Below are 22,739 nucleotides of genomic sequence, written 5' to 3' on the forward strand. Positions count from 1 at the left end.
GCTGTGAGTCGCTGGCGACGGGGTAGGCTGCAGCCCCTGTGGCAGTGGGTTGCCATGGGCTACCATGTATAGCCAGCAGCCAGCGTGAGCGGCTGTCCAGAAGCCGGCGACTGATCCGCTTCGCCTGGGAAGAGCACAATGATGGTGCCAACATGGGCCAGTGAAGCAACGTCCTCCACAACTAGACTGAAGAACAAAAGGACAGCAACTTGTCTGTTCCCCTTCCCCCGATTCCCCAGCACTGTTTCCCTTCCCCCAATTCCCCAATAAAAATCTTTAAAAAAAAAAAAAATTTTTTTTAAAGTGATACAATTTGTGACTTAAAGAGGATAAAAACATTTTTAATAGTATAAACACAGGACACAGAAATACTATACAATTTCAGTGCACTGCTTGAGGACAAGGCAAGTTGGAAATGAAATAATTTTAATAACTATGAGATCAAATTTTTAAAAAATTTAAATGCACATGCTCTATGGTAGTGACTTTTTAATCTGGAATGTTTGGCCCATAGGTGGACATACAATGAGAATAATCGAACTCCATAAGACTGCATGTACGATTATGTGAATATAATACACTTTTCTGTGAAGGGGATTATCAGACTCTCAAAGAGATCTGTTACTTCCAACAGGTAAGAATTACTGCTCTATGGTGATTCCTTAAATTGTCAGCACTAATCACTAAAGAAGTATACCATAAGTTCAAAAGTTCGTGTTTCCCTCACCACAGCAGAGGGTTGGGATAGGGAAAACCATGCTACCAAGTTTCCTCTGTGGGAATGCAGCCTTCTGTAAAACAACCTATTTGTGAGTGAACTTTGTATTACTCATATTCAAGACCCATGGTCAGCAGGTTAGAGTTGGGACATTTTTGCAACATGGAGGAATTGGGGAGAATTCAGAGAAAGGCAAAAGACAGAAGAGAAAGAATAAAATCACTTGAAACATTACATGAACTAGTTATAAAAAGTGACTATAAAATTATTTAAGTAAAAGTGATCTGGGAAACACTGACCAGTTTATGATGATCATGGAAAGCCAATGTAGATGAAATTAAGATTAATTTTGGTGAATCAGATTTGGTTCTATTTTCTACCATTCTCCCACAGTAGTTTCTAATCTTTTCATGACTATAAAGACCCATTACACATTTGCGGGGAGGAGGTATTATTAGGCTATATCTATATAAAATAATATAAAGATATTACTCAGATTTAACAGATGTTGACATTTTCCTATAATTGCTTTCTCTCTTTTTGAAAAATAAAGCTTTTCAGATATACCTAAAGTCCTATTCCTCCCATCCTTTTTCCTATCTCACCATACCCAGACACAGTGGTTTGTAAAATGCCCATACCTATTCTTCTACATTGGGCTCTATTTTTAGCACACACACAAATGCAACCCTCAAATACTTGTATTTTATTTAGTATTGATTAACAACAACAAATAGACAAAAACCTACAACGCATTGTGTAGTGTCCTTTAAAATCACTTTTATTATTAATCGATGATTTCTCAAATTTACATAAACCTATTTAGGAGACACTGTTGACTGTCTACAGAAAAGTACTACAGAGATTCACAAGCCCTGACCCAAGCACAGGAATTCCCAGTGTCTCTCCCTGTACTGAGCCTTTGTAGAGTTTAGTGTCTTGAAAGGCTCATCTGGTTTTATGCTGCCTTGCTTATTTCAAACCACAGAAGAGCACAAGAAAGCCTTCAAAGAAGACACATGGAGATAAACCAGGAAAAGTATCCAACAAAAAGAAAAAATTTACACTTACCATTGGTAGACAATAAAAACTGAGCAGCATTTTTCTGGGGTAACCACCTAATTTTGTTGATCTTTTCTTCTATTTCTAAACTTTTCAAGTAGTCAAACTCTGGTTCATGGCTCTGAAAGGTGCTGTAAACATTATATTCTCCTCTGCTATGAGACTGGATTTTGTTCTAAAATGGAAACAAAAATATTTGGACCACTGTTGAGAAATATTTCAAAAATAATCAAACGTAATCAATTCCAACAGATCTTGCAAGTTCTGGTTAATTCATTACCTGTATCTTATATACAATTTTATATATATATATATATATATATATACACACACACACACACACACACACACACACACACACACCCCGTATTTGCCGGCGTATCTGAAGTGTACCTGGCGTATAAGACGACCCCCCACTTGGAAGCATATTTTTCAGGGCCAAAAAATCGTCTTATACGCTGGCAAATACGGTATATATATATATATATATAAATATATTTTTTTATATAATATATATATATATATATATAGAGAGAGAGAGAGAGAGAGAGGCTTTCAAGGAATAAATAAGGAAAAATAAGAAAGCTTAAAAGAAAACAAAGGGAAAAGCTAAATAAATTCTAATGATTAAGCCCAATTCACTAGGAAAAGCGACACTGAAATACGGATCAATTTGATTACTAATTTACCATATTTGAAATAGTATAGACACAAACTGATAAAACAAACAAACCCTGAGCATCCTTAATAACGGTGCTCATTTAAAAAGTAAAGCTTAAATGAGAAAAGCTTGTCAGAAACAGCTGGCTGAGGCACATGTTCTTTCTCTGCCAACTTTAGGGTCAATTCTCAATCAGTTATTTAATATGATATATTGTCTCCCTCTTTTCCCCTTCTCCTGCCTGACTTTAGGTCATTTCACTGCTGAAAAACTCTTTAAGAGATCTTATAAAGGTAATGGCACCATCTGAACCCACCTCCCACCCAACACCAGAGTTACAGAGCTCTGTCACTCATTATGCCCACATTCAGCATTACCCAGCAAACCCACCCCCAACTGCCCCATCAACTACTGCTTACCCTCCTGAAATTAGCCTTCTTCTATTATGAGCCTAGTGCACACGGCTTATTTATTTCATTTAGTGCCACTGTGAGTGAATATAGTTTAAGCTATTGGATAAGAGACGACTTGTGAACTTCTTCAGCTAACACTAATAATACCTGAGCAAAAGTGAGAATTCTAACCATGTTCAGAATTTCATCTTTTAACCTATCATCACATGATTAAAAAATCTTTCCATCAAAAATATTCAAAGTCTAGTTCAAAGAGCTTATTGAATAACAGTTGTTTTTTTTTTTTTTAAGCTGAGCCATCCTGCCACCTGCTGGCAGCTGAGCTGCTGCTCTCAGCTTGGGCTGGGAATCAAACCGGCGACCCTGTTGCTCAGAGCTTGCACTCTTGAGTGAGCTCTTAACCAACTGAGCCACTTGGCCGGCCCCCACAGTTTAAAGATATTGATAGTCAACTATTTTAAATAAAAGTGAAATATCAAATGAAATGTTTAACATTACTTGTTACTAAGAATAACCCATTACTTATTATTATTCTCTATATAAACAGAAAACCTTACTGAATCGTCATCTTGAAAGCATATGTTTTGGATTGGTTTTTACCAGTAGCTTGATTATCTGGATTGATGAGTCATGGTTACAGTTATATTTGGACCCTCTGATAGCATTGTCAATTATTATTGAGTGGGTTTGCCAATATTAAGTGTGCAGAGCATACCACAGAACATAATCTACACTGGGGATACGGAAAGGATAAATACCAGAACCTCTGTCTCATTACCATACTCTACCAAATTAGATAACCCAATTAATTAAATATGTATACACTAATACCACTTTAGAAGACATTCATAAATCTTCCACTAAAAGTTACTCACTCTGTCTCAAAAGATTGGTCATGTTACTCTGCAAGAAAACTACAATAAATAGCAATTCAATTTTTAATATGAATGCCGTGTTTTAAACTTAAGATTATAGTATTATGCACATTGGGTCCTACAGGTACAGGTTTAATGACACAGAATCTCTATCTTCAAGTAACTTATGTACGTGAAACTTGAGTCAAAGTAGAAATTAAGGTCCATTATAATTCAGGGAAGCAACACAAAGCACCAAGGATGAGATAATCTGTTGCTGTTATACCCAGGTCAGAATGGAAAAGGTTATGGACAGGGAATCAGGACGCGTGACTTATAGAGTAAGGGTTCACCTATTGTTAACAGGATGACTTTGGATGAGTTAACCTATTGTCTGGGCTCCCAGTTTCTTTACTGGCAAAATGAGACTGCATTACCAGAGGTTGTGAATTTGAGGCCCACAGACACCCAATCCTCAGGGGCCCAATGGATAGATCTCAAGGATTTTGTGAACTTGGATACAGTAGAAATTTACATATTTATTCTCACTCATCTGCAGCAGAAATACAGCATTTCTTTTGATTATGGATGTAGGCAACAAACCACAGTATTATCAATATCTGTGTATCACTACAGAAATGACGTTTTAAAAATCAGATCCAAGGACAAAAACATATTATTACTCAAATGTTTTTTTAAATACCTTGAAAAACATATTTCAATATAATTTCTTTCATAATCCTATGTATTTTATGCAATTAAAACATTCTGAGAAGTCCACAGAATTTACCAGGCTACTGAAGGAATCAATGGCACAAAAAAGGTTAAGAACCCTGCAAATTTTCCCTCAATTTCTATGAATGTACCACATACAAATAAAAACAGGCTAAACAAACGCAGTCAGCTTTGGGAGAGGTCAGAGGTCAGAGAAGGCTTCCGGAGTGCCAGTAACATCACATTTCCTGATCCAGGGGAGAGTTAGTTACACAAGTGAAAATTTTGTGAAAATTCATGGAACTGTACACTGAGGGTTCTGTCCATTTTCCCATATGCATACTCTATCTTGGGAAAACAGTTTAAAAATATTTTTAGGTAATATAAACCTGAAATTATGTTTTGGAGTTTTTATCATTATCCTAGTATTGGAATACAGACAATTTTAATTTTACATTTTCTATCAGATGGAGCCCTCAAAGGACTTTTTTTTTTTTTTTTAAAGCAAAAGTGTCACAGTCCTGGGCCTCCAGCAATTCTGATTTAGTGGTTTTGAGGCGCACTCTAGGAATCTGCATTTTAAATACATGCCCCAGGTGATTCTAACATTTTGTACTCTGAAAAACACAACCTTAGATCAGAGAGTGAATGAAAAATGAAGACAGCTAAGGGCTGGTAGCTTAGAAAAGGAAGCTTATTTTATAGATCTTTGATTTGCAAGAAATCATAGTGGTATTTTCTTGAACTTCTTGTGTGTTCTTTTTTCAATATTCCTGACAGTGGGCATTCAGCGCTTGTGTATTTATTTCCATATACAAAATCAACTCTTCTTCCACATGAATCCCTAAATATCAAGACTCTTCATAGTCTCTTCTTCTGGCTATACAGCCTCGATCCCTTCAACCATGAAATGTCTAATCTGCTATTCTGATTGGCACACAGTTAAGTACCATGTTAAGTAGAATGCTGCCACATCACCCTGTTCTTCCCCTTAAATAAACATCAAATCCTTTGTATAAATGACATTGAATTTTGTTAAAATGCATCTTGTTGATTTTGAGCCCCATTCTAGTCTTTTAAAATAATTTAGAAAGAGAATATAGTAATCATATTAACAGTACCATCTGCCTTTTGCAGTAAGCATGCTTTCTAAGATTTCTTCTATATCCTGTTAAGGAATTTTAGGAGTACCACATTAAGGACAAAAAAAAAAAAGAAAAATCCTAGCAAGTTACCAGCAGTCCTCAAATACAGAAAACAAAGGCGGCACAACAATCTAGAAAGAATCCAGAAGAAATGAAAAAAGCAGTACCTTGCCCTCCCACCTTTCTCAGCTGTCCATTAAAAAAAAAAAAACGCCCACATACCTACTTTGTTATCAAAAGCTATTACATATAAACTATGAAAACATATTAGTAAAATGGGTCAGCTATTTCAGGACATGGATTAGATATAAAAAATATGGACCTCTTACTGGGGTGATCACTTTGTAAGGTATATAAATATCTAATCACTATATTGTATACCTGAAAGTAATATAATATTGTATGCCAACTGTAATTGGTAAACAAATTAATAAAAACAAATTGAACCCTTACTGACCACATGGTGGGTTATGATACCTCATGAAAATCACTTTACCCTTGTGCCTTAATTTCCCTACCTGACCTGCTCCTATCACAGAGATTCTGCCAAACAAAAAGCTACTCAAACATATTAGTTATAAAAATACTATTAAATGACAGCAAAATAATGTTATAGGATCACCAGGCTGAAATATATTCAAACTGAATGAAGACCCTCTAAATGAATACTCGGTTTCTTTGGCGGGGGGATACATGGAGAGACAGCAAGAGATGCCCAAAAGGATGACATGAAGGGGACCTGACACGTCTGAAGGGTCAAAGGAGTGAGACAGAGAGGTGGATTAAAGATGTAAAAGGTTTGATGTGCCAGGTTCACTGCTGCTACTGTATGACCTTTTTTCCTAATTAAGTAAGGACAACAAAAAGAGTGGGTGAAAATATTTTTGTCTCCAGTCAAGTAAAGTTGTGCAAGTAACCCTGCCCAATGTGAAGCTGAAGGGGAGAGGATAAAGCCACCCCAGTGCAAATGCCCTTGTGTCTTGCAAACAGCGCTAGCCTCGCATTCTCAGCGACTATGAAATGCTCACTGGATAGGCACCAGTGCACCCTGGAAGGCATTATAATAGCTGTGGTTGTTAGAAGCTGGACTGAAATTTAGAAATACCAGAGCTTTGCTATGAAACTAAGCAATATAATCTTGTTATTGAAACTTTTCCCAAGATTTATCTAAAAATTAGGAAAAGACCATCTCTAAGTTCTCTTCCACTTTTCAAAATGTAGAACTATTTTACAGATGGATACATATGAAAAATCTAAATATGTTAGGTACTGAAATGAAGGTGCCTCTAGAGGTGTAAAGTACATACATTTATAATCAGTAACGCAGACATTGATTGTCCTGAAGATAGCACTATATTAGAAGCTCCAGTATAAGAGAGGGCTTAAAAATGAAGAAAATTAATTATGTGTAAAATACACCATATTAAGAGTAGTAAGATCAAGTTTCAGGGAGGAAAATTCAATTATTACTATCACTGCATTTTAACCTATCACTTAAAAAATACACTGATATTTACATTCAGTAATTCTCAAAAGACACGGTACAAATCTGAGGTTCTAGATAAAGAATCTTGTCTTAAACTCTTACATGCAGTTAAGAATGATAGACTATCAGCGGCACTTCTCAAAAAGTTAGTTGTTTTGCTTATTCCTTCTTATAAGAGTACTAGTACATATTTTAAGTATTAGCGCTTTAGAATTTTCAGCAAAGTTTCAGAAAAGAATCACAGGAAATGATTATTCTTTAAATCTTTTGCCTTTATTTTCTGATACAAGTAAAATGTTTTAACAGTTTCAGTAACTCCATGTTAGACCTTAAATTCCAATTCAATATATTACTGACAGCCTTTAGGACGATACTAACCTATTACTCTGACTACATTTATCGAACCCCTATTAAATCACATATCTTCCCTATTAAATTTGAGTCATTTTTTTCACATTTAGTTTTGACTTCAATAACAAATTATCTTCTATAGGTGAAAATGACCTCATTCTCAAGCAAAATATTTCTCAATTAGCTTTTAATTAACTTAGACTTTAAAATAACATAAAGCTCTCATTAAAAACAAAGACTCTCAGGGCCGGCCGAGTGGCTCAGTTGGTTAAGAGCTCATTCAAGAGTCTGAGCTCTGAGCAACAGGGTCACTGGTTCGATTCACGGCCCAAGCTGAACTGCCGCTGAGCCAAAAGGTGGCAGGATGGCTCAGCTAAAAAAATAATAACAATAAATAAATAAATAAAAACATAGACTCTCTCAGAAACCCTGAATGTTAAGCTTGTATATTATCCTTCATGATGAAACTGCTTAGGAAACAAAATTAAGACATTCTTCTCCAAACACGTTTCTTTAAAACAAAGTGAAGAGAGCCACTGACTTTCATTAAAAAAACAAAGAAAATCCCCCAAAAAAACACTCTAGGGCAGAAAATGTGTATGGGCAAGCTAGCTCTAAATTCTGAATAGCGATATTAACATTCACATTTCATTATCTGACATGAAAAGCATCAAAGAACATTGAAAAGATGACGCATCAGAAGTTCTGGGTTCTAGTTGTTAGCTCTGTCGCTAAGTAATCAAGTGATTTTTTTTTTCTTAAGATTTTAATTGGGGAATTGGGGGATGGGAACAGCGCTGGGGATTTGGGGGAAGGGGAACAGACAAGTTGCTGTCCTTTTGTTCTTCAGTCTAGTTGTGGAGGATGTTGCTTCACTGGCCCAAGTTGGCACCATCATTGCGCTCTTCCCAGGCGAGGCAGATCAGTCGCCGGTTTCTGGACGGCCGCTCATGCTGGCTGCTGGCTACACACGGTAGCCCATGGCAACCCACTGCAGCAGGGGCTGCAGCCTACGCTGTTGCCGGCGACTCACAGCAGCCCAGCTCCAGGTTGAGCTGTTGTTCAGCATCTTAGCTGTAGAGGGCAGTTTCACTGGCCCTCATATGTGGGATCCGAACCAGGGACCTCTGGCGTTCCAAGCCCAGCTCCTAACCAACGCGCCATTCGGCCGGCCCTCAAGTGATCTCTTAACATCTGGGACCTTCTCATTTGCACATACAGGGAAACTGTAATGATCTATAAGTTTCCATTTCAACTTTCTTAAGTATTTCAAGATTCTTATGGTCAAGTTTCTCACTGCTGGAAAATGGGAACAGAAAACTGATTTTGCATCCCCCTTCCCTCAAAAACATTCTCAGTCGAGGAAAACTTGAGTCTTATTTTCATATATTCTTCCAACGAATATAATAATAAAAGGAGACATATTTAGTGTATGTGCATCTTCTAAGCAGACACTATCAATCATTTCTTTTAAAATTAAATTACCTACCTCACTGGGGTGTTTGAGGATTAATTCATTAGTGTTTGTAAAGCACTTTGAGGTCCTCAGGTCAGAGGCGCTATAGAAGTGCAAAGTAGTAGTATTATTACTAGAGTCTTTGCTTATTGAAGGAACTTTACAATCCTTTAAACCCTAACTCTGTGTTATGACTGAGACATCTAGTTGTAAACCCTTGCAATTATCCACATTACTTTGAACTGTTTTTGAATACATATTACAGAGAAGGGGCAGGATGTTTCAAAAATGATTTTAAAGATTTAACTTTGATCTACAAATGGCGGGACAGAGTAAGGGAAAATACCAGTGTGACAAATTTTCTTCAGCAAAAAATTTTAATAAGAAATCTTTTCAATTAGATTTAGAAGTGTGCCTAACTTTTGCACCTAAAACAAAACCAAACCCACTTTAATGTTAGATTCTGCAATAAGAAATTCCTTTCTTCAAAAAGAAAAAAATTTGAAATCAACTCCACCTTAAAAGGGGGTACTGAGCTTATAAATCACACTACACACACATATATATATATCCAACTCATTTAAAACCTTTATATTAAAATCAGAGTAATATTACTATGAATTGACATCAAAATAATTGCCTTTTTCTTTAAGCTAGCCTCCCACTCCCAGCTACACAAAGCAAACTAAGCATTGAGAAGAGATCAAAGCAATTTTGCTTTATGTTTTAAGAAGAAAACAATGAGGGCCAAGGCTTTAAAACCAGTTAATATCTAGCATTATTCCACCACTTCCCACCCATTTCTCTAACCAAATCTTTTTACCATTACAGAGTTGTTTAAAATCAAAACACATACACACGTGCACACGTACCTAAACACAAAGCTACAGGAAACAAGGCTATCTATACCTTGGATATTCTGCTCGATAAACAGACACTTCTTTTCAAAACTGCCAATTTATCTTCTGATGAGATTCTCCAGTGCAACGCAAGCTCCAGTCCCAAGAGCAAACTGAAATGTAGGTATTAAACTTTAAACACTTACCTCCTGCTCTTGTTGAAAGATGACGACTCTACCACCTTTATCTCCTGTTGCTAGTAATTCTCCAGAATGATTAAATTCTACTGTCGAAATTATATCTGCTGTATATTGGAAACAAACAAAAAGATATTAGCTTTTCTTTCCCAATTCACTAGAGCTGTAGAACTTGCTATGTTTTTTCTAACATCCCAAGTCTCTCTATCAACCTGCCATCAGAAATAAAGTGAATCTAAAGTTCTTTATAAATATTTTGGTTCACCCCCCGCCCTCCCAAAAAAGTTTTCCCCCCCAGAATGAACCAATATGACACTATTTTAACAAACAGGAATACAACAAATAATAAATACTAGTGGTTAATATTTCACTAAATTCATGAATTAAAGAAATTAACAACTTGTGAAACATACTATAACACCATTAAGTATTAATAAATAGCTTGCTAATTTTCTTCCTTATATATTTTTGATAAGTTCCTTTATGCAAACCCAAAGATAGCCTCTAAAATTAAGGCAGATATACCATATTTCCATGTATAAGATGCACCCCTTTTCAAAAACTTTGGGGTCTAAAAACTGGGTGCATCTTATACAGTGGTTGTAGATTTTTTTTACCTGCATTTCCCGCTTTTTTTGCGCTTGCTTTTGCTCTCATACAACCACTGTATAAGATGCACCCAGTTTTTAGACCCCAAATTTTCCAAAATAGGGTGCATCTTATACATGGGGAAATACGGTAACTAACATGGGAGGAATGTAAAAGTAATTTCATATGGAACTTTATGTCATAAGTTAATAAATTCAAATTATGGCCACTCAAACAAATGTTTGCAAATAGAACACACTTATACCAGAAATGCTTTGTGCTATGCACCTTCAGTATGCACAACTCTTCGTGTGGCTCCCAAACACTGCAGCAGCTACTAGAATCAGTCACATTGCACCCAAACTTGGTGCTAACTTCACAGTCAAGTTCAAATAAAATTATTGGTTTTTATTTTTCCTTGCTTTTTGACACCAGAGCCATTTCCCAAGGAAAAAAATCTAAGTTACAGACTTGGACATTAAGATAAAGCAATTACACTGTACAATTCACCGCTGTTACTAATAAATTCTTCACTACAAAGCATTATGCCAAATTAGGAAAGACTATCATATGCACTATAAATAAGTCAACTTTTTCTATGAGAAGGTTATTTTCTGGTCTACATTAGCTCACGCGAAAAATTTACCAATATGACTTTATATAATAAAGAACACTATATACCTTAAGTTAAAAAAATTTACTGACCAAAATAGCTTATCAATAATCTGTCCAACACTGTATTTTGTAATTTTCTTTTCAGTGATTTTTTTCCATGTCCCATTTGATTTTGGAAAGCTTTCTTTGCTTCCGCCATTGTCCAGATCCCAGGCATTTTACCTTTTTGGAACTCTCTGAGAACCTTCTCAAAGTTACACAATGCCCTCTCCCAAGACATCGCACATATTTAAGTGCACACAAAAATCTGCATACAATTTCAGAGGGTCTGGACAGCATCTCACCTCCAGGTTAAAAACCTTAGCCCAGACAGCCCACCACAGTCAGTGGTATCAGAAAGAAGGAATAAATTTACTCTTTCCACTTGCATGCACATGTAACACAAAGGTGTAAAACAATGCATTGGACTACTCTGTAAGCCAAATATCAGTAAGTACTTAAAAGCCACCCCATTAGGTGCTCTGTGCCGTACTGATTTCTGTAGTGAACAAAGGATTAAAAACATAATCTCTGCATTTAAAACTCAGCGGAGTATAGCTGAAGAGAGAAAATAAGTAGAAACTACAATATTAGACAGAATACAGAGAATCACATCTTATTTGAAGGTTAGGTTCTAAAATCAGGGAAATAAGGTAAAAATCATATGTAGTAAAAATTTTCTTTAAATTCAATCCCTCCAACACCATCACTTTGAAGATGCAAATTCTTTTTCTTATAAGTCCAACCTAGCCAATTTTCTCCATGGCATTGATAAGTTTGTGGTTTCTTTGGCTAACCCATCAAATGAACCAGCTAATTTGAATACACAAATCATGCTGCAGCAAAAGTACCTATCTTTGAATTCTAGAATAAACTCCTGGCTTGGTGAAATGCTCACAGCTGACGCCAACACCAGATTTATTCTCCTCTTCACTCAATGGACTAATAGGGAGACTTGGCTCAGTATTTAAATTATTTCGTCTTTTTCCTAGGTCCAAATTGTAGCATTCCCCTAAATTAAAGCAATTACAACTCCTCGTTAGGTAGATGAGCTGTTATAGCTAAAACTTAATGAAGGCTATGTCAATGATCATGGTATGATTAGCCTCTCTGCTGAGCAGTAATGAAAAACGGGGGATAGTTGTGCTACGCGATGGGCTTGATTTAGAGGGGGAAGTCTTGATCTTCCTTAGGTGAGCTGGACAAGAGAAAATCTAAAGGGGATTAAGTCAGTAAGGAGATCATTATAGTAAAAGGATCGAGGAGGTTTGGGATGAGGATGGTGGTGGAGATTCCACACTTATATTATTCCTAGAAGAAAGAACAAGAATCAGGTAATAAAGCAGCAGGTACAATACCCCAAAGTACTGAAGATGGTACCGACTCAGCTAGCTATAGTGCAGCCACTGAACATATGGCGGAAGGGGAAGAGGAGGAAGCGTGTGCGCACTCGTGGGGGGGGGGGGGGGGAAGGAAGAAGAAAAAAGAAAAGACCAATAATTTATTGCAGACTGCAGCAGGAATAATAAGATATTTGCTCTTACATTGTGGCACTTCTTTTCCCAGGAATGTTTATTTACAATGGGAGTTCCAGAGTAAATTGATATGCGTTTAGGACTGAACCAGCTTTGTACCAAGGATACAAACTTGAAGAGGAATGCCTGCAATAGGCTGAGGAATCCCAGAAACAACTGGCCTAAAATATTATGTGTGAGAGGCTGATCAGGAAAGGACAAGAACCAAAGATTTACAGCATAAAAGTCAACCCAACTTGAAATGCTTGAGGAAGAGAAATATTGGGTGAAAGGAATACACGTTTCTCAATTTATAGATTTTCTTCAGACACTCGTGTTTTTTAATATTTATCTTGCCAAAAGCCAACGAACAAAGAGAAAATTTTAGAAATAGCCAACTGAGCCGCTACTTAAATAGTGTAGAGAAATTTTATCTATGGAAGGGGAAGGTGGCCAGACTCACGGCCTTCTTGCTGATTTTTACACTGTATAGATTTAATATAGCCATATTTCAGATAGGTAAATTATTTTCCTTGTTTGTATGATGGAATTTAAACAGGCACAAAGTCATGGTGTTCCTTCATCCCTTCCCCAAAAAGAGAAAAAAGAAGAGAAACATCATAACTTGTGGAAGCTCAGCCATCCGTACACGTGTGAGAGCCACCGTGTACATAAGCACCTATTAAATCTCCGAGTTTTATGGATGATGCTTTTAAAGATTTTCTGAGTTATAAAATGCCAAGATCTCACAAGGTCTCACTGGGAATATGACATGTAAAAAGGATGAGTAAAAGGGAGAATGAAATCAAATTATGCTTAAAGACCATAAAAAACATCCAGGAATGGAAGTATGGAGCACACTATGAGCTTTGAGCCGTATGTGCCACTGCACAGTGGTGAGCCAAGAATGGGTTATGGTTTGCCTGATTCTGCAGAGCACCCAAATCTGTAACCTCCAGCTGTGAGCGACCTGTTTCTCCCAGTGTGCCATGCTGTTTTCTAGGTGTGCCATGATGTGCAAAAGGTGAGGGAAGCACGGCTCTAAAAATCACACTCCCACATCGTGCTATACCCAGACAGCCAACGTTGGCCAAATACAGGTATCTATGTTTTGAACATACCAATAAATCTACTCCTAGAAAATCTTATTCTAATGCTGATTCCTATAGCACTAAAAAAAAATTACAGAGTAAAGGCTGCAGAAAGTCTACAATACTGCTGTCAACAAGATTTTCTGTTATAATGGAAGAATCCTAAATCTGTACTGCCCAATGCAGTCATCGCTTGCCATCTGGGGCCTCTGAATGTTTAATTTTAGTACTCTATGCCTAGTGGCCACCATACCAGGCCACCTAGGTCTAAAACATCTATTTCAGCGTGAACACTAACTTTTATTGCAAAACCAAGAATGCTAGAACAAAGAGAATTTTGAACCTTTCAACAATGCACTCTGAGTAAAATAAAACTATCTTACTTACACGATTGTTGCCTCAAGGAGGATCAGGCTGAAAATACAAATGCATTTCATGAAAATTTAGAATCCTGGATACTAGAGTTTTAAAACAAACTGTTAATGAAGACTATGGATACTTGAGAACACTTTCCTCTTGAGATTAAAGTAACTATAACTTGCTTTAAAAAGGCAAAGACATTATTAACCTCACTGTCAGAGCCAGAATACTGAACTTGAAGCATGGTCCAGTGTAATACATCAACTGGGTCACGTTCTCCAAACCACCAAAACAAAGCCATGAAAACCAAAGAACAAAACACCCTCTTTTAAAGAGAAAATAATCTTCCATCTATGACCAATAAAAATGTGTTTTTACAATGAAAAAGTACCTGTGTTAATCTTCTTAAAAAAACCTTTTAATATTTCCCTTTGAGAACATCAGTAAACCACTCTACTGTGCATTAAGTCAACACAAGGCACACGCTGACATCAAAGTGTACACCATAAAGGCATTTAAAAGGCACACTCAAATTTTTGGTAAGAAAACGTATCGCAATGTTTTTAACCTTTGTTGTTAAATTCTATATACTGTTAGTAAAAACCAAGGAATTTATAATGTGTTCTATAAAATGGAATTCTTATTTCTTCTAACCCTTTCTTTCTAAAACATCAGCACTCAGGTTTCGTCCTAAGAAGGGGAAATAATTGTTTTCTTTTGGGGGTGGAATGGTAGCTGGTGGTGGCGGTGGGAATGACGACAGCAGTATTTATTGCTGGTAAGTTTTTACTTCATTAGGCACACCACACTGTTCCCTTCTTGGTACCTACCTTCTCTATTATGTGCTACAATATTACAAACAGAATAGGACACAACCAGACAGACAGTCAAATGTTCAAAAATATAATAATCCCAGCATAAAAATCAGATAAGAGAAAATAAATAGTATACATAAATGGTAGTAATTAACAATAATTACTATATATTAACCAAATTATTATTAGCTCCGCCAATTCTCAATACTTCAGCTCTTGCAAGGTGAGGCACTTTAATGGGGTTACTCACTGACTTTATAATTCCATGGCAGAACTATGGCCCGAATAAATAATTTGAAAGAAACCAATTAAAATTAGCACAGAAATGGTTGTAACTGTATTATCCATACAATAAAAAAGTCGAACACACTTCAAACATCCAATAATTAGCAAATATGAAAGTAACCTCTACTATACGGGTTGGAAAACTTATGGCCCACCATCTGTTTTTATAAATAATGTTTTATTGGAACCCAGCCATGCCCATTTGTTTTTATATTGTCTTTGGCTGCAGGGTCGAATAGTTGGGACAGGCTGAACACATTTGCTCTCTGGCCCTTTACAGAAAATGCTTGTCAACAGCTGCTCTTATATATTAATTGTATATTAACATTAAAATAACAAATATGGTTTATGTAGATGCAAAAACATAACCAACTAATGCCAAAGCACACGCTGTACACACATATATGTACAACTATAATATGCCAAGCACTGTGCTAGGTGAGCACTTACATACATTCACATTTAATCCTCATAATACCACTATGATAAATCACTTTTAATTTATACAAGAAAATCATGGAGCACTAACGACCAAGTTGCCTATCACACCTCTACCCAGCGTGAAAGCCAGGATTCAAATTTAGCAGGTGTGGACAATCATATGGATAGGGTGGCAGCACAGAATTCTGTAAGTCACTGAATGATGAATCAAGGAAGAATGTGTAAGGGTTCAGTTTATTGCCTCTTTTTTCATTGCTAAAATGTCTGTTTCAATAAAACACAGTCAAACTACATTGATTTTATACTATTTACTAATGACCACATTACAACTACTGTCCCTCAGCACCTGCTACATTCAAGACACTTAGTGATCCACATTCTAAATTCTACCCCTGAAAGAAGCTTATAAGAAAGTGGAAAGTAACCACAACAGATGAACAGTTAACCAAGAAAGAATTTAGTAAATGTTTAAGAAAACCAATGAAGAAATGTCATAAGGCAAAATAAACAATTACGAAATGAATTCAAGACATCAAAACTGAGTAAATATGTAGATGCTCCCTCCTCTTTAACATAAAAAGGGGAGACAGCAACTGAGAGGAATTGCTTATGCTTTTTTAACCATCTTAATTGTTGATTCCTGAAAGTTCCACTTGAAACAGTTAACACAGCATCCATTAGATGCTGACAATCCTGATTCTTTTATTTTTCTGGCTATGATTAGGTTTTAAAGCTAAGTAACACAGAAGACAATGTTAAAGGTTGAAATTCGTAAAATACTATAAACATTGCTGCAGCAAATAAAAAACTGGAAATTCAGACATATGTACCTTATGTGACACAAGATAGTGTAAATCTTAAGATAATCATGAGGCTCACAAAAATTCTATGAATAACGATTGCTTCTTAAAATTCTGTGTTCTGAATATTATCTCAAAGGGACTGGTCTGGTGAAAAGAGTGAGTGTCTGCAAAGACTTCTAGAAGAACAGTCGCCAATGTGGTATTCTAGATATGAAATAAACCTTTCACTGGAAAAAAAATCAACTTAACAAGTTAGCTGTATTTAATCTTTTTACCAATGATATTTGCTTTCCCACAAAACTCTACCAGGTAATCAGTCTCCTCTGCTTTTTGTTCCACTTCAGTAAAAACAAAGAACACTAAAACTAACTGTATAAACAAAGGTATCCAAAGAAGTACCCAATAAAAATGTGCAGTAACTTAGCACTTCCTCTTCAAAAGGCTGAAGTGAAAGACAATAGTAAAAATTAAAAATCCATAACTGGCCTTCGGCTTCTGGCCATGAGTGAGACAACTGGATTCATCCTCTTGCTGTGAATGATTAGGAAACAAGCAAAACATAGGAAACAAAGTGTTCTCAGACAGTGGACAATATGGAGTGCAGGATATGAACCTGTAGAGAAGAGAAACAGCGAGCACTGGATGTGCCCCAGCTTTCCAGCTTGCTGCCTGGGCAGTGCGGTGAGTCAGGAAGAAGCCAAACCCTGACCAGCAATCTCACTCAGTTGTGGAAGCAGAAACGGGGGCTCAGGGAAAGCCGAAGCAGCTAGAATTTGCGGGCAGAGTACAGAGAGCTCAAGGGATCTAAAAAAGGATCACTTGGAATCTTTGGTTGACGGATCTGAGGACATGTGGCTGACACTCCGCACTGCCTAGGGAAAGAACCAGCACAAAGCTTATGAGGACTCAGAACAGTAAGGGTTCCCGGCAGCCAGAATCAAGAAGCCTCGTAATTACTGAGGCATCAGGTAAGAGTCCTCAGAAGAGGATCACCTTAGTGATAGGACTAAATAGCACTAAAGACTGAATTTGTCCTAACAAAGCTTAAAAGCAAACTTTAAAAGGATCAAATTAATCTCAAATAACTACATGCTAGAGCAAAATCCAACACTCAACAATATAAATTCACAATGTTTGGCATCCAACCTAGAATCATCAGGAATGTAAAGAAGCAGACAAATATGACTCATAACCAGGAGAAAAATAGACAAATAGAAGCAGAACGAAAAAATGACAGAATTAAGGTACTAGCAGACAAGGACCTTAAAACAGCTATTGTAAATATGCTCCATATGCTCAATAACATGGAATGAATCATGAACATGATGAGAAATGACAACAACAAAAAAAGGAACATCTAAAAATTAAAAATATACTATCTGAAATGAAAGATACACTGAATGGTATTAATTGATCAGACACTGCAATAACAACTTGAAGGCCTAGCAATCGAATCAAAACAAAATGAAGAGGGGAAAAAAAACAACAAAAACCTGACTTGCAGGATCGTATCAAGTGTTCTAACATACAAGGTCTGACAATTAAGCTCACCAACTCATCCTAGAAAAAGTGCTACAAACTCATTGCTGAGCATCACTAGTCACCTTTGAAGTACTCCCCTTGGGAAGCTATGCACTGACACGAGTGCTTAGTCCACCCTTCAAAGCAATTTTGCAACTCTTCCTGGAATGGCCATCAGAGCTGTCATTGTATACCCTTGATGTCCTGAATGTCATCAAAATGTCTTCCTTTTAATATTTCCTTTATCTTCAGGTAAATAAAGAAGTCATTGGGGGCCAGATCAGGTGAGTAGGGAGGGTGTTCCAATACAGTTATTTGTTTACTGGTGCATTGTCAGGATGCAAGAGCTCCTTCGGGGCCATTTTTGCACACACCTTCCTCACGCCAAGATTTTCCTGTTTCTCTGCCGATGTTTACTTGGTCTGCTATGCTTCTCACAGACAGCCAACGATTTTGATGCACAATTTGAGAAATTTCTGCAATGTTTTCGTCTGTTCTGCTTGTTACTGGCCACTCTGACTGACCTCTCTTCATCAGTGACACGTTTTCTCTCCCCTCTAAAAACGTTTAATCCATTTGTACACTGCCGTTGTCTTCATGGCATTATCCCCATAAACTTGGACTAACATGTCCCTGATTTCACTTTCACTCTTGCCAAGTTTAACAAGAAATTTAATGTGTGTTCGTTGCTCTAATTCAAGCTTAGACATTCTCGTGATGGCACACAAAAACACGCAACAATAACGAACGCACTCAGCAAGACACCTCCACATGTCCACACAAACACAGCTGTGAGACACTGATATACCAAGGTTATGAAACCTTACTGAGCTGTTTGTACAGCGCTGCCAGTGTAAGTGCATCATGGCATGTTCACGAACTTAATTGTCAGACCTTGTATGTAACACTGCAGTCCCCCAAAAAGGTGGGGATACTTGAAAAACTGAACAGTATATAAGTGCTCAAACATGATGACACTGTAAGTAGAATAATCAAACCAAGTATATAACAATAGCGATTTAAAAACCACCAATAGCCTTGTACTGGTGATGTGACTTTTCAAAATCAGGGAAATTCTTTGTAAAATTCCAGTATTCCACAGCATAATCTTCCCTTGATTTACACAGTGAATTTCAGTGTAACATATCAAATCCGTGCAAAAAAATAAATAGAACAGAGTTTAGTTTTAGGCTTGGAAGATAAAGCTGGTTTTTTTTTTTCCTCTCCCCCAGTACGCAAACATTTGGCCAAATATTGTGAGTCACTCAGACCATAGTAATAATTTTTTCTTGTTCAGGACTGTCCTGCAAACTGCTGAACAGCTAGCACAGTTGGTCCGTGACTAGTAAATGCCAATAATGCCTCCAATCATTGACAAAATTAAGTAAAAAAGAGTTTAATAGGACAAGAGTTCATTATATATACTGGGGGTGCCAAAAAAATGTATACACACTTGAAGCGATGTTATCTATCCTCAAGCAGTAGTTCATCATCAGAAGTGTGTGGACGCTGATAGTAACCACTTTGAGCACCTCTTGTAACTGCAGAAGTCAAACGTGACTTGTATTCACCTTTTGTTACTGGTATATATTGAGCATTACAACTTGAATAGATTTTCCTTTCTTAAAATGTGTATACATTTTTTGGCACTCTGTGTGTGTGTGTGTGTGTGTGTGTGTGTGTGTGTGTGTGTGTGTGTGTGGTGTGTATGTGTAAAATAAAAGGTATGGTGAAGATGTAACAGTTAAATCTTTATGTTCAAAGAAGAGAATTTTGCTTTATATACTTCAGGGTTATTAGGAATAGAGTTGACAAAAATCATAATTATAGTAGAACATTGACATATTCTTCTCCACGCCTGGAAGATTAAAAAAAAAAGTGGGGGGAGGGAAGGGGGTGATTTGGGGTGGAGAAGGAATAGATACTTGAAAAATGTAACTGATAAACAGAGTTTATTACCAATATAAAAATATACATTGCCTCCAAAGAGGTATGTGATTTTTAAGAAACTCATACAGTGAGCCAGAGAATCCCTTAAAGAATTATAATTGTCTAATTGTAAGTGTAAAGCCCATACTCTCTAACAACCACAATAAAATAAGTTAAATAATAATAACCATTGGTTCTAGACCACTTGGTAATCTTAAAACGCTAAGGGCAAAGAAAAAAAAATCAGTATTACAATAAAAATACTTCAGAAAGATTTATAGGAACCTAAGTATATAAGTATTTAAGATAGCATTATTTTTGTAAAAAAGATACAATATAAACTAACCAATTTATAAAAATTTGAAGACTAAGAAAACCTGAAGTACCACCACCAAGCAATAACATAACCATAGGTGATAACCGAGTTTTAGCAAACTCATGTAAATTGTAAAATATATCAGATATATATAGATATAGATATACATATATCTATATATGTGTATGATTTATGTAAAAATCACTTAACACCAGATTAAAATTTGTTTTACTATTTTAATTCCACAAATAAGCTACTTTGGGGCCGGCCGAGTGGCTCAGTTGGTTAAGAGTTGGCTTAAGAGTGTGAGCTCTGAGCAACAGGGCCGCCGGTTCAATTCCCACATGGGCCACTGACGCTGCGCCCAAATTGAGCTGTCACTGAGCTGCCAACAGGTGACAGGATGGCTCAGCTGGTGTAACAACAAGATTGCTTGTTCAATGGTGGGCTACTCCTGCCCGCAATTAAGACTGAACTCTGAGCTGCCGCCCGAATGGCTCAGTGGATAGAGCGTGGGCTCTTAACAACAAGGCTGCTGGTTCAACTCCCGCGTGGGATGGTGGCTACGCCCACCCACAACTAAGAGTGAACACAGCATCTTGAGCTTAGTGGCCACGAGCTGCAACTGGCAACTGGCGCCCTCCACAATGAAGACTGAAGAACAACAACTTGGCTGGTCCCTGTCCCAATTCCCCAACACTATTCCCCTCCCCCAATTCCCCAATAAAATCTTTTAAAAAAAGAAAAAAACAAGCTACTTTGTAAAAAAATATAATCATAACTCTAAAAGTGAAACCCACTTCTGAGAGCACCACTATGCTTATTTTAGTATATGCCCCTTTTCCAACGTTTTTCCATGTGTACCTCACGTGATCAGTACAAAAATAACAGATCTATTTAAAATGAGAAAGAATATTGTCTACATTATATCACTGAGTTTAAAAAAAAGTTACAGGGCCGGCCGAGTGGCGCGATGGTTAAGAACTGGTTTGGGACGCCAGAGGGCCCCGGTTCGGATCCCACATAGGAGGGCCAGTGACACTGCCCTCCACAGCTAAGATGCTGAACAACAGCTCAACCTGGAGCTGGGCTGCTGTGAGTCTCCGGCGATGGCGTAGGCTGCAGCCCCTGTGGCAGTGGGTTGCCATGGGCTACCGTGTGTAGCCAGCAGCCAGCGTGAGTGGCCAGCAGCCGCAGTGAGCGGCCGTCCAGAAGCCGGCGACTGATCTGCCTCACCCGAGAAGAGCGCAATGATGGTGCCAACTTGGGCCAGTGAAGCAACGTCCTCCACAACTAGACTGAAGAACAAAACGATAGCAACTTGTCTGTTCCCCTTCCCCCAACTTCCCAGCACTGTTCCCATCCCCCCAACTCCCCAATAAAAATCTTAAAAAAAAGAAAACCATAAGATTTGGGGTAATCCTGACATTCTATCGGCTCCATAATATGAACACTGAAGTACACCATCTTATTTCTAGTACCACAGCATTCACAAATTCTCTAGGAAGGTTAAATGTTTTAGACCTCCAATATACAATATACTTATGCCCACCCTCATGCCTCCTTTAGCTTGGAAGTGTCTACCTTGCCTAAAATACCTCCTTTCCTCTCCCCATCCCTTTAGCCCTTCTGTATGTGGCACATTACCAAGAAAAACAGAATAGAATAGAATAGCATAGCATAGCATAGCATAGCATAGCATAGCGTAACACAGAACAGAATAGAGGAACTCAGTTCATATTATATCTCTCTATCTCGAGAGGTAGCAGCACACCAGAAGGATGATGTCTAGATGTAATAAAAGAAAAATGTGATTTTTACACTAACTAAATAAAAGACAAGACAAAGGACAAGTGGAAAAATACCTGTATTTCTAAAAACAGTTCATACAACATAGTAAGCCAAGTCACAGAATAATAATACTGGTAAAATGTAAGGAAATATCCAGTCAAATCAAATTAAAAAAATGTTTTATTAAGATACCATCTTCTATCTCTTAAACTACAGGAAAATACAAACTGTTCAAAAGACTGATATTTACCTACACTGGAGATAGTATATATTACTTTAGACAATTATTTCATAATTTATATCAAAATCATTTCCTTGGAACTATAAGACATCCTACTGAAATAATCCCCCCAAAATTTTTAATGTATGAAGATGCTCACTAATGTCTTTAAATTATCTAAAGTGTTACGAGAATATAAGAGAAACATCAAATGTTCTTATCCTCCTGAAATCCTCCTCCCTTTCACCCCCTTCTCTTTATTAACCATCAGGCACAGAACAAGATGCCTGGGGATGTAGTCTCAGCTCTATTTAAGTCATAATCTGACCATGAGTAAGTCAATTAATCTTTATGAACTTCAAATTTCTCATCTGCAAAGAACACAGATAGATGATCTCTGTCTTCAGAGACTTTCTCTTTCACAAAGCACATACAACATGTATTCAGACACTTAAATAAATTCCACACATCTAGGGGAGGCAGGAAACAGAATAATGAGAGAAAAATAACATGTT

The 22,739-nt window shown here is 37.1% G+C and overlaps 1 protein-coding gene across 1 annotated transcript in view; it reads right to left on the reverse strand.

The window, feature by feature from the left end:
* Positions 1-22,739, reverse strand: part of PPP2R2A (protein phosphatase 2 regulatory subunit Balpha) — a 74,258-nt gene that overhangs the window by 12,194 nt on the left and 39,325 nt on the right. Inside the window, exons 3-4 of the mRNA XM_019659559.1 lie at positions 9,906-10,003; positions 1,790-1,955 (exon numbers count right to left, since the gene is read on the reverse strand). Of these exons, the coding sequence (XP_019515104.1) occupies positions 1,790-1,955; positions 9,906-10,003 (264 nt within the window). The remainder of the gene's footprint in view (positions 1-1,789; positions 1,956-9,905; positions 10,004-22,739) is intronic.

Source organism: Hipposideros armiger, unplaced genomic scaffold, assembly GCF_001890085.2.
Source record: "Hipposideros armiger isolate ML-2016 unplaced genomic scaffold, ASM189008v1 scaffold_301, whole genome shotgun sequence".
NCBI classification, from domain to species: domain Eukaryota; kingdom Metazoa; phylum Chordata; class Mammalia; order Chiroptera; family Hipposideridae; genus Hipposideros; species Hipposideros armiger.